Raw genomic sequence first — 12,086 nt, forward strand, 5'->3', positions numbered from 1 at the left:
CAGCACCAGCCACCGGGTGCCCCAGGCGTCAGGCTGCCCATGGACCAAAGCGGCTTAACTGAAAGCAGTAGAGCTTCTCATTATTAGATCCGATGGAGTCTCAGGGGAACATCGCAATCAGCCTATCTTATCCCGCTGGCGATTAACTTCAATCAATTCCCTTCCGTACCCCCATCCCCAGACTCGTGTGCCTCCGTACCCATTCTGATCGCGATCGGATATCGCCCATCCCTTCCTTCGCTACTAAGAATAACCCCATTCCACGTAACGCCGCTGCTGCGCTGCCCCGTGGCTTGGGCTGTCATCGCCATCCTTGCTCCCACGTCATCTGGTGCAACCATCCTCTCTCGTTCTCCCGTGTCTTCCGGTCAACCTCGCAGCACCTTCGCATCGACGGTCGCTTCTCCCATACGCCTCTCAGCCCAGGTCTTTGGCATGTGATATGCCGATCGGGCACTTACACCGACTATTCTATTAATGTTCATGATCGGGTTGACACGCTCAGACTAGTCAGCAATGGCACGCCAGTTCCAGCCTTACGAGCCGGAGCTTCACAAACTGTAGGCCATGCGTATATCTTGCTTGCAGGTCCCCGCACATAACTAACGCTGCCCTGGATCTAGCTCCTCAACCACCTCCGATAGCCCGAGCTCTCCTTATCCACGCGGCGGCACCCCGCTATCCTTTAAGCCGAATGTGAACCGGGCCAAAACGAAACGTTGGGTTGAGGCCAAAAAGTACTCATACGATGGGAATGATTGGGGGGACGATGAGTACGGCGAGTATGACGATGAGGATGAGACTCCGCCTGTCCCGCAGCCTCCCAGCATGAACCAAAGCACCGGAGATATCCCTAGCATGTTCACGAGAGACGTGTCTCGTCCACCCCTACCTTCAGTAGATCGGTCCAGATCCATGGATCAGGTGGCAACACTGGACGCAGCTGGTGCTGGAGCGCATCGTAGCCTCTCTGCAGACCGCATGGCGGCCGCTCCTAACAACAACCGGACTGTCCCAATTGTACGGCCGGCCGAGATCTACAAGCGGATGAGGGCAGAGAGTGCTGCAAGACAACAGGCATCTGAGGCCGGATATTTTGTTGACAACCCGTCGGGTGCGGCGCCACCTGGAGCGCCAGTGTCTCAGGATACTGCGTCGACCTCTCACGAACAACAGGGAGCGGCATCTCCCGGCGATCACATACTCCACCCGGCCCAGGACAGTACTGAGAGGCCGTCAGATGCTGGAAGCACGCCCCACGGCTCCCACTCTGCTGACGCATCTACAAATGAGCCTCCCATCATCCAGCTGCCAGATATGAAACGTCTTTCTGGATTTAATCCTGACCTCTCACTCGGACCCCATTCCCACGCCCAGCTAGATCAGGAGTCGGAGGGTCAGGAACATAAACTACAGCACAATCCTTCCTTGGGATTCCGGTCGGTTGTTCACCAGGCGTTCGATGTGCCTGAGACCCCGAGCACCACGGTGGACAGTATTGCTCGGTCTAACAGCGATAGCACCTCGGTGATTAGCCCAATTATACCCCAGCACAACCCGAGCGAGACCAAGACTCCTACGATTGTAGAAGAACCCGAAACCATCTCGACACCCAAAGAAGAACCGGGAAACATGGTGTTCAAGCCTGGCCACCGTCGAGATTTGAGCCTTCCTAGCCCGAACAATAGCCCGTCTAGAACACCGGTTATCGCTAGCGTCGAAGGAACTGCGCCGTCTGCGGTAGGGGAAATGTCGTCGAACACGCCAGACTCACCCCAAAACATCATCGCAAGCCCGCAGAAAGCAACAGTGCAACTACCACAGCATGACGAGGGTCTGCCCGCACCGCTTAGCGTTGGTGGCAGCCATCCTCCCCCTGAGCCTACGATTACCACCGGGGATGGTGTCCCGGTCATCATTCCATCCTTCAGTACAGACAACTCGCCCCAGGACACAGAGAGCGACCGGCTGCGGAAGGAAATCATTCGTTCTTTGAGCCGGGAAAATACCCCGTCGGAAGATCCAGACCATGAAGAGGAGCGCCGGCTGGACGCACCGCAGCAGGACAGCAGTCACATGCTGGATGAATACGAGCGTTATTGGACGAAGGAGGCCTTGCCCACTTCTCGCGAGGGTGACCAACCTCCTGACTACGACAGTCCCTCAGCTGCCCTGCAGGATACGCCCGCACAGCCAACTCCTCTCATTGCTACCCCAACAACTTCCGCTCCAGCCCCGAAGCCGAAGCTGACCAGACGATTTTCATGGGAATCTTCGTCATCTGGGGAGCCTGCTCCCGAGACGGGTGTACAATCCCCGCCCGTGTCCATGCCTGGGCAATTCCCACCCACCGAGGACCGCGCCCAGCTGACAGAGATAGCCCCCAATCCTGAGCCCGTCGTTGAGGAACGTGAAGCCAAGGAGCCGCCGTCTACGGAGAAGCCGAAGCTAACTATCGTGCCTCCCGTACCGGACGATCGAAGCATCATCTCCGATGGGCAATATCTTCCTGAAGTCTACAATGCAGAAGTCATTCCCGACTCTCATGCAGACGAGGGTCCCCAGACAGGCTCCGACCGGCGGTCGTCGCGAGTCATGTTTACGACCCCAGCGACCGTCGAGCCGACACTGCTTGGTTTCCGGGAAATCTTGGCGATGAAGACGTCGGAGGAACGCGTTCGGGCTTTCAACGACACCCGAGCGAAGTTTGGGACCATTGATACGGGTCTTAACCAATGGATTTCTGTCACAGTGCAGACACACCCCGAACACAATGATGTGGTTGAGAAGAGCACGAAAGTGACAAACACCGGTGCCAAGGCGCCCGTCTCTCGAGGCAAGTTCCCGAAATTGGCGGCCCTTGGTAAGGCTGATCTATCTCCATCCGGCTCGGGGCACGCGCGACGGCCCTCAGCGCCATTGGGGGCAATGATGAACAAACAGCAAGTAGAGCAACGCGGCAAAGAGTTGCTGCATACGGCAGGAGTTTTGGGAGGGCGCGCAGGCGAGGCCGCCAAGGGGTTCTTTGCTCGCAGTCGGAGTAAGTTGAAGGGCGGAGGGAACGACAAGGTAGATTCTTAATCTCTTTACTGATAATGATGGGCGGTCTGGCCAGGGAGCGGCACGCTCGGCCTGTTCTTTTTTTGTTTCTTGCCTGTGTGATTATGTTGCTTGATACCACGCTGTAATTGGTCAGATCTCAGTGCCTCAGAATGTGACATGAATGATGTCTTCACTCCTCCTTTTCGGGTTTATTTTGCTGCGTCTTATCGCCTCTAATGCGGGGATATGTAGGGATTTCAGTCCTCGCGCGGCTATCGTCGACCGGTGCCCCTGTCGGAGCTCCAGCAAGCAGCCGACCTGGATCCTGCAGGAACAAGGCCCAGCCACCAGCGCCATAGCGTCCACTTTGGAAGTCTCCCGGTCGCCGGCGCTTCTCGACCGGCCGGACATCATCGGCTGAGCTGGGGGGTGAAGCGGAAGGAAGTACCCGGTTCTGATAGCAACGCAGTAGCCATTGGCGAGGATCGCCGTAGGGCATCCATTCACTTGGGAGCTGTAGCCCGGGAGTCTTTCCCGTCTCGCAAACCGGCACCCGCCAGTGATCCTCGAAAGAGCATCGCTAACGATGCGCACGAACAGCAACAGGAGAGACTCGATGACAGCGGGACTAGCCGGATCCAACTAGCCCTCAATGACGCGCCACTGGCGACCCCTGGTCAGCCCGGTCAGGCCGGACAAAGCGTCTCGGACCAATTGGATGGCGTCAGCGACAGCGACCAAGCCGGTGTTGGAGGCGATGCTGCGCTGCCCCCTGCAGCCTTTGTTCAACCTCGGCGGGGGTCAGTCCAACCATCAATCTCGTCATTGGGCACTCAGGATGCGGTTGCTGATCCTCCCTTCGCCCTGGCGCTTAACGGTGAGTGCCTCGCTCACCCGGGAAGTGAATCGGCTGAACTTACGGCTGTCGCCCTCGCAGCGCCTCTTGCCTCGTCCAGTCTCTCTCTGCCCTCCATCGTCGGCCACCACCCCGACACGGAGATGGATGCGACCGGCAATGATCGGTCTTTGCTGCGTCCGCTCAACGGTCGTCATCCACCTTCGGGTCACTTGCGAGTAAGCAGCATGTCGTCGCTGAGACCGAGCCGACCGTCGAGTCGGAATGCGACCTCAGGAGCGAATTTCCGATCGCAGGATTCCACCCCGCACGCGCGCCTGGCCGCACTGAAGATGAAGTACGGCGACAAAATCCGGGACATTCGTCGCATCTCCCTGGGTCCCAGCAGCCCATCGTCGGACCAGAAGCTGCCGCTTCTGGATCGGTTGACAGTATGTCGCTGTCTTTATTGAGTGGATGAAAGTTTTGAAGGTTAACTGATCGTGATCCAGGGCCTCTTCCGCACCAACCTTCGTCCCCACCGACCCAAATCAAGGCAATCCAACCAAGCTTCCAGACCTGAAACCCCCATCCAGCGCTCCACGACGGCCTCCCCATCGCGTCCAATAAACCACACATCCAGCCATACCCGCTTCTATTCCCTCGATCACGCCCTCCCCAATGCCAGCGACAGTCTTTCCCATCTGCCGCCGAGTCTTCCCCGCATCCCCACCCCAGATTCCTTCCGCCAGGCCCAGAACCAAGCTATCTTCGTCCCGCACGCTTCCACCCCTACTCTTCCTAATACTTCATCAATCTCAGATGACTACCTCTATAGCAACAAAACTGTATATGAACCAAGTCACACTACCACTAATGGTTCTCCAGAGCGCGGTCGAACCACCTCCCGCACGTACGTGCAGGAACTGCACCTCCGATCTCGCAGTCCCAAGGAAAGCGCGCCCCGACCGGAGGAGACGACTCTACCAAATACTGATGCGACTGACCCGGCGATTGAGCTGGGGCGGTTCGCACGCAACCCGCGGACCAGTCGAGTGGGCGATCAAGAGTTGCCGTGGAAGTTGAGTCTGCCCGGACTGGGTGGTGATCCTGACGAGCATGATGAGAATGAGGTGACGGTCGAAGAGAGAGACAGAGCACGGAGGGAGGCCAGCAATGTACTCGGATCTGCCATCGCTGCCACTACCATCGATCAACCTCACACGCGGAACCCAGAGCCAACACGAGAGACCTCATTCGGAGTTTCACCCTCTCCCCTATCCACAATTCCAGAATCAGTCGCATCTCCTTCAATCGTGTCCCCATCCGAGCTTCCACCTCACGACAACTCGTCTACGACAGCGCAAGTCTCATTCTCCGACGCTCAGTCACGCGTCTCTCCGTCCCCGTCCCCTACACTAAACCCGGATACAGAGGTAAAGACCGCAAGCTTATGCCGAGAACACCAATGCATCAATACTCCTCCAACAGCAGACTCCAATCCCACCCTCACCACAAAAGAAACAGAATCCGGAACCAGCACAATATCCATTGGCCCCACACCCAGAACACAGACAAACTCAAATCTAAACAGCCATCCCCACCGCCCCGCCCCACCCCGAGCCCTTGTCTCCACTCCCGTTGAACTCCCTGTCCCCTCGGCAGACGGGGGAGATGATCACGATAATGCCAGTGATGCTTCCAGCGAACCAGAAATTGTCATGTCAAGTACGGCATATCCGGGACAGGAATGGAGGCCGGTCGGATACATGGGATATGAATCGGGGATATAATTTGCGCTGTAGTAACTGATCTTATGTATTCATTGCTGTGCTTTGTGTTTCATCATTATGCTTTTGGTTTGATTTGTATAAGTGCAAATACAGCTGCGAGGGGATCATGCTATTAGTGGTGAGTGATTGTGATATTGATGGAGATACCCACGCTATGCTATGCTTGCTTTTCTTCAGATATTTAATATTGCTTGTAATGAATAGTATAGTATTCTCCTTTGGTTCTCGAATATTCAGTCGATACTAAGTAGCTGGCTCTTGTGGTTACGAATAGATATAGTGTTAATCAGTTTACCAAGGGGTTCAAAGTATGGATTAGACACGTCGTCGTCTTCTTTTTTCTTAACTTTCAGCTAGCATACCTAGTACTAATTATACATAGATATATATTGACCCCGACTCAAAGGTTGCGCTACCAGCTAGCACACAATGCTCTGGTGTGAAGCTCACAGGTATTTTGGTGCATCGCCAAGTTCATACTGCAGACAAGCTTAAGTACTCGGGTACTTCAGTGAGGTCAACCTTTAGCTAGGACCCGACCTAGGTCAGAAACACGTATGTGCCTTCCGGCCATCGGAAAAGATGCTGGAGACGATTGGTAGAGGTTCCGACCATGCCCTTGGTTCGGAACACTTATAGGAGCTCGAAAGGCTTCACAACATCGGATAATTAACGAATATGTAGTAAGTATGAAGTAGCTAGTAATGTGAGATTTTCCTACGGGTCATCTTCCTTCCCTCAATAGCCAAACACCTGTGGGAGTTGCTAGGCTATAATCTAGCGGGCTCGGGCAGGTCAAAAATTCATGAATTGTTGTACTGAAACTCCAGGATAGACTAGTTCGACGCCAAACAATTACGATTTGTTTGAACCAACAGCGGACATTGCAGCCAAAACATTCAGTCATGCACGCTTTTTCGCTATGAAAACGATCGGTAATAATGAAGAGGATAGAACAGCAAATCGCCATGCAATGCCAACGTCTTATATCAGAGTAAACTTCTCTTCCACCAAGGACCCCTCATGCATCATCTCGATTGCCTCGCCGTCCATAATCCCATGTACATAACTCTCCCCAATGAAGGTATAGTTATCCCCTTGCTTGCGTAGGATAACAGGAACGGAACAACCGAAGAGAACGCATATGAGGTCTCCTTCTTGAGCCTTTGCTGGTACCAGGCCTATGTACCTTTTCGAAGAGATCATCAGTCGACGATATGAGGTTGCCCGCTTGATGGTGGATACGCAAGTTATCGCGAATACGTAGCTTCTTCCCACATCTCCGTTAAGACAATCGCCAGTATCCTCGAATCCAGTGTTCTTATCGCCTCTTCCAACAGCACTCCCAGCTTGAAGATCAGCATATAGTGGGTCAAAGACACCCTTTCTTCTATTACCGGTGAACATTACATCGGTAATCAGTGTCCGAAAGTATGCGTTCGCGAACGAGCCACCGCTGACGTATCCACACTCGTATCCCGATCTCTTTACTTCATGCATCAACCTGGACCATTCTAAGATAAACTCATCGTCCGGGTTAACATACGCGCGCACATCTTGATAAGTCTCCTTCGCATATAAAAGCACATTTCTTGCCCACGGCCTCCTTTCTTTGCCCACATATCTCCAGTTTGAAACTTGTCTGATGATGGACGGGCATCGAAAATACGACAATAGGAGGTTCTCCCATGGATCCGGCCTTTTTGAACACCATTGCTTGCGTTTATCCGGATGATTAGTATCCGCCAGTCGATGAATGGTGTCGACACAAACACCCGCCACTCTTAAAGCCAGTGGGCTCCGAAGTAAGTTGTACTTGGGCGCCAGTGACCGAGATGCATCGTAGTCAGAACTTAAAGGTCCATTGTTCCAACCAGCTATATCTGTTCTGCCTTGATCAGCCAAGGAGCTTATCAAGGGGTATGCAATCTCAGCGTTCTGACTTGAGTGAACATCCCAATCAGGTACCCAAGATGGCCAGTTGGGCTTCTCGCTTCCCTGGCACATACAGATAATATTCAGACTTCCCTCTCCGATAGACTGCTCCACAAGGCCAAGACACACATTCACCAGCTTATTGCTCGCGGAATAATTAGGTCTTAGACAGTACACAGGTGTGTCCGACACTAAGCCCAGAAGGCTGAATATCTTATCCCTGGCATCTGTAGACCGCTGCCGTCTATTCCAAGCAACCAGCTGTGCAAGCGGAATTTGGCGTTTTTGCTTGAGCGCAACTCTCATTTTCTGAATTTTAAGTACTTCCTTTAACGTTCCAGCGGACTCTGGAGCAGACAAGAAGCGCGAGTTCATGCCACCCACAAGGCCACTGGCAAGCCACCACAAGTAGTACCACTCGATTTCCTCATGTCCAAATTTGATTATTGGACGTTTCGATACCACGGCTTCTTGCAGTACCCATGCTCTGGTCCACCAAGGTCGCATCAGCACCTCAGTAGTCAGAAATTCTAAGCTTCGATACCCATGTTTGTTTCCGATTAGTTTGTGAAGAAGCAGAATGCTCTTTGGATGCCACGGTCGATCTTCGCGATTTTTCTGGCGAAATCTTCGAGCAAGCTTGAATGATGACTTGACGCGATCATCGCCCTCACCAAGCCATATAACTGTCGAGACACTTCGCTGGTAGATATCGCGCATAAAGCTCACTTGCGAAGCGCGCTCTTCCAAATCCATTTGGTTGATGCATATGGCGTCAATCCACATCGTACGAGGAGTGTCACGGCGGAGATGACGGAGTGCCGATGCAAGGTTTACCGTGACTTGGAAGGGCTTCTTATCTACAATAATGGTCTTGGTGACAGCTGGGTCTCCCCAGGCATAAGAGAGAGTTTCATATTGTCCTGCACTGGATAACGAGGTTTGTCTCAATGTGCACTGGATAGCCCTTGTCCATTTACCCGGCTCTATGGTGAGAAGACGAATCTGCCTCGGCCTCGAATTCAATTTCTGATAGAAGTCCTCGGATTGCGACATTGGTCAATTGAATGGTCTGCCCGAGTGGGAGTCAGGGCGCGAAAAGTGAGGTTAAGTGGAGGATTGGCGAATCGCGTCCAGTTGTATTTTGTAGACAGCTGGCAGCCTGACACGTCTAACCCCACCTTTTAGTACTGGTAGTGATCGACTAGGTACTTGACGAGTAACATTGTCCTGAAAAAGCAAAGAACAAGAAAAAAGAAAAGTGAAGAATCACAATGATCAAGCGGAATTTCATGTAATCATGGCTTCGTCCACATCCACCGTAGTAGGCCTGTGGGTAAGACTGCTGGTTTTTTATCTCTGATCCTCTTATCACTACTAACTACTAGCATAATCCGCCATTAGCTGCAATTGAAAGATAATTGGTCACCTTTAAGTCTACGACGGCATACTAGCATAGTACTTTGTCGTTTTGTTTCAAATCTCCCCATACTCGGAAACCAATTCCAGTTCTCCCTACTTCTTGTAATACCTTCAATTTATGCCTACGTCGGTACAGAATCAGCTACCAGCCAATATAGCTCGCAAATCAATTCGCCATTCCAGCATAAACGTAGATCTTCTGGGCCCAAATCCGGGCTTGCTACGCGCCCGCAAGATTAGATAGTAACGAATCGATCCTCAAGCCCAGGACAGACAGGATATGATTTATAAAGTGTAACTCTTAATTCTCACTTCGTGGGCGTTTCCCTCCGGGAGACCAGACTGTCCACTGAAGTACAACTGGAATGCTTATACTCTAAAACCCCCGCAACAAGCCCCTACCTCTCAGATTCCCTCACCACATCCACAACACGCACCTCGAAGTCCCTCTGCAAAAAGATCCCATGGCACCGACTCCTCCACGGCCTCTGTGGCCTCAAAGCCACCACATCCCACCTCCTCAACACCTCGACCACCACCTTACCCATCATCATCACTGCCAACCGAATTCCCAAACACCTCGTACTCCCCCAATTAAACATCAGCTCATGCACCCGATCCATACGCTGTCTCTGCTCGGGCGTCGCCTCCAACCACCTCTCTGGACGAAACACATCCACGTCTGGCCCAAATACCTCGTTCCGTAACAAACCCGGGAGATTGAGCCCTATGTTCGTACCTTCGGGGACGTATACTCCGTTTAGAGTATCGCCTCCGGGATGGACTACGCGCTCGCGTAGTGCCGTGATGGGTGGGAAGATGCGTAGGCCTTCGAGGATGCAGGCTTGGAGGTAGGGGAGGGATTTGGTTTCTCGTTCGGTTATTATGGGGGTTGTGGTGGCTGCATTGCGGATTTCGTCGGTTAGGCGTTTGTAGACTAGGGGGTTGGTGATGATGTGCAGGAGGAGGGCGCGGATGGAGGTGGCGGTTGTGTCGGAGCCGGCGAAGCTGGTAGGAGGTTTAATGGTCAGTTAATCGTTTAGTATACGGTTGAGAGGGAGAACTTACAGGGCAATTGTAACTTCTGTGACTGCCAACGATCCGTCAACCCCGTTGCAAAGCCATGAATCTAGCATTGTCTCGTTATGCTTTGGCGGAATGCCCTGTGCTATGCGGGCGTTGACTGTTTTCTGAGCGACCTATCCATACATGTCAGCGCGATCATTGGCCTAGAACAATTGCGAGCTGAAGTAGTATCTCACCCCCATGATTGCTCCGATACCGTCCTTATCCTTAGGTGAGGGTAATACCCTACGCACTATCGGTATGTGGGAGATCATCTTGATCCAGGTGTTGATTTCAGTGAAGATAGCAAATTTCTCCACGATGGGCAGGCGGGTTTCTAGGACATTCTGAAATCCATAACAGTCTTCATGATGGTCGATGAATCCCAGGGGGTGGCCGAGACATAAGTGGCACACCATATCAAATAGCAGCCATTGTATGCTTCGCGCCATATCGAATGCAACGTGGCGGCCTGGCGTTGTCACGGCGTGCATCTGAATATAATCCAGCCAGGTGAGGAGGTTCTGGTCGATGGCATGCTCCATCTGTGGAATGTCTTTGCCTTGGTACTTTGGCAGTCAGCTTTGCGGTACATAGCTCTGAGAGGAATGTGCATGAGCAGGAACAACTAACCCCAGGAGCCATCTTTGCTCTCAATGCATCATGCTTTTGCCGATGCCGCTCAGTAATTAAATTTGCATTATGGGGATCCAGTCGCAAGGCATCAAACCACGGCCCACGAGTGTACTTTGACTGCACTCCAAGTACCTTTCGAAAGATCAGAGGGTCATTTGTGATCAGGTGGTTTGGTCCTATGCGGACGAGGGGACCTATAGCCTAGTTCAATTTTCATTCTCGTCAAACGACTGTCTGGTTCAAGTCGGCTTACCGTATTGTCGGTTAACCTGAAGATATATATCTGCGCATCGCTCCGAATAGAGTGCTCTGAACAGCCAGAGACGAGTATATGGTGCCCACCAGGGTCCAGGAATCTTTCTAAGATGCAGTGTCGATCTTATAATCCAGGTAATGATAATAACAGTGGCCACAATCGGCATTAATGTCCATGTCAGGTCCCGTTGGACCAGAGCCTGAAATCCCTCTGCAAAGGCAGTCATATTGACTGCAGTATGAACGGGGGTCTTTCTCACACTGTATGACCGAGAGTCGGTGCGGGGATAGTCGATACGTGTGGTAAAAGAGAAGAGTAAAGGTGAACAGCTCGTCAGCCCTTGTCTACTTAACGAACATGACTAGATCTATGTGGTTAGCAGGGTACAATAGGACATATCGGAGCCGCATCTGGCAACAGCCTCTCGCCCATATGACACTTCTCCCTTCTATGACTACACAAGCCGGAGAGATATCTAGTAGTAAGGCTCACAGCCATTATAGTGGCTCAACACCATCGCTTACGGCTACGCGGACATTAAGGCCTCCTCTCGAGTCAGCCGTTTTGGGAGTAGGCTGTCGAGACATTCTATGCACTGCCGCAGCATTTCTGCAGGGAAGTCCGGTATCAGAAGTTTCGAAAATTACTAACTGATATTGAACTTGTAACGCAATTTAGGTTCGCCCAGCCGGATATTTAGACATAATTGTGGTCTTCTCCGAGCCAAAGCCCCATTCAGGGTCTAGTGCCCATAGCGTTAGCCGTGCCAGGTGCACGAGTCTTCTGAGATGTATCAGTATCTTCGGTTCAACGCCGCTGATTATGTTTCAAATATATCCTGTTGGTCTAACAGAGAGCTGAAGAAGTTTTACTTCCGGCAGTCCAATGTCTAATCAACAAAGTAGTAGTATATTCCCAAAATTTCATCATTTTAAGACCTCAACTTACCAATGGCAGCTCGCTTATTTTGCCCGCAGCTGTTACCACTTTACCTACCATATAGTCTACAGGAAAATGGCCTACTACTTCATACAGCAGTCAATAGTAGTGCTCCAAGTGGCTACATTCACCATCTACGTGGCCATACACAAAGCCAAGACTC

General features: G+C 52.1%; 3 protein-coding genes across 3 annotated transcripts; 1 reads left to right on the forward strand and 2 right to left on the reverse strand.

Moving 5' to 3' along the window:
• The first annotated feature begins 103 nt into the window (after positions 1 to 103).
• BO88DRAFT_435697 (uncharacterized protein) lies at positions 104 to 5,845 on the forward strand. The gene is made up of 5 exons (XM_025709523.1): positions 104 to 560; positions 624 to 3,040; positions 3,197 to 3,249; positions 3,295 to 4,329; positions 4,390 to 5,845. Exons 1-5 carry the CDS (start codon positions 517 to 519, stop codon positions 5,668 to 5,670), a joined length of 4,830 nt encoding a protein of 1,609 aa, XP_025562711.1. The 5' UTR covers positions 104 to 516; the 3' UTR covers positions 5,671 to 5,845.
• An 809-nt stretch (positions 5,846 to 6,654) lies between these two features.
• BO88DRAFT_463251 (HET domain-containing protein) lies at positions 6,655 to 8,661 on the reverse strand (the record flags this gene model as incomplete). The annotated part of the gene is made up of 1 exon (XM_025711249.1): positions 6,655 to 8,661. The coding sequence occupies one exon, from the start codon at positions 8,659 to 8,661 to the stop codon at positions 6,655 to 6,657; it is 2,007 nt and encodes a 668-aa protein (XP_025562712.1).
• Positions 8,662 to 9,425: 764 nt separating this feature from the next.
• Positions 9,426 to 10,667, reverse strand: BO88DRAFT_463252 (cytochrome P450; the record flags this gene model as incomplete). The annotated part of the gene is made up of 3 exons (XM_025711250.1): positions 9,426 to 10,035; positions 10,096 to 10,226; positions 10,290 to 10,667. Coding segments are annotated over 3 exons (1,119 nt in total), but the record flags the coding sequence as incomplete, so codon positions are not given.
• Positions 10,668 to 12,086: the final 1,419 nt, after the last annotated feature.

This window comes from Aspergillus vadensis (genome assembly GCF_003184925.1).
Source record: "Aspergillus vadensis CBS 113365 unplaced genomic scaffold BO88scaffold_12, whole genome shotgun sequence".
Taxonomy (NCBI): domain Eukaryota; kingdom Fungi; phylum Ascomycota; class Eurotiomycetes; order Eurotiales; family Aspergillaceae; genus Aspergillus; species Aspergillus vadensis.

Coding starts and splice junctions, on each gene's coding strand:
- BO88DRAFT_435697 (XM_025709523.1), top strand. CDS start 517: ATGGCACGCCAGTTCCAGCCTTACGAGCCGGAGCTTCACAAACT. Junction 3,041..3,196: donor GTTCTTTGCTCGCAGTCGGA/GTAAGTTGAAGG, acceptor GTAATTGGTCAG/ATCTCAGTGCCTCAGAATGT. Junction 3,250..3,294: donor TCTTCACTCCTCCTTTTCGG/GTTTATTTTGCT, acceptor GGGGATATGTAG/GGATTTCAGTCCTCGCGCGG.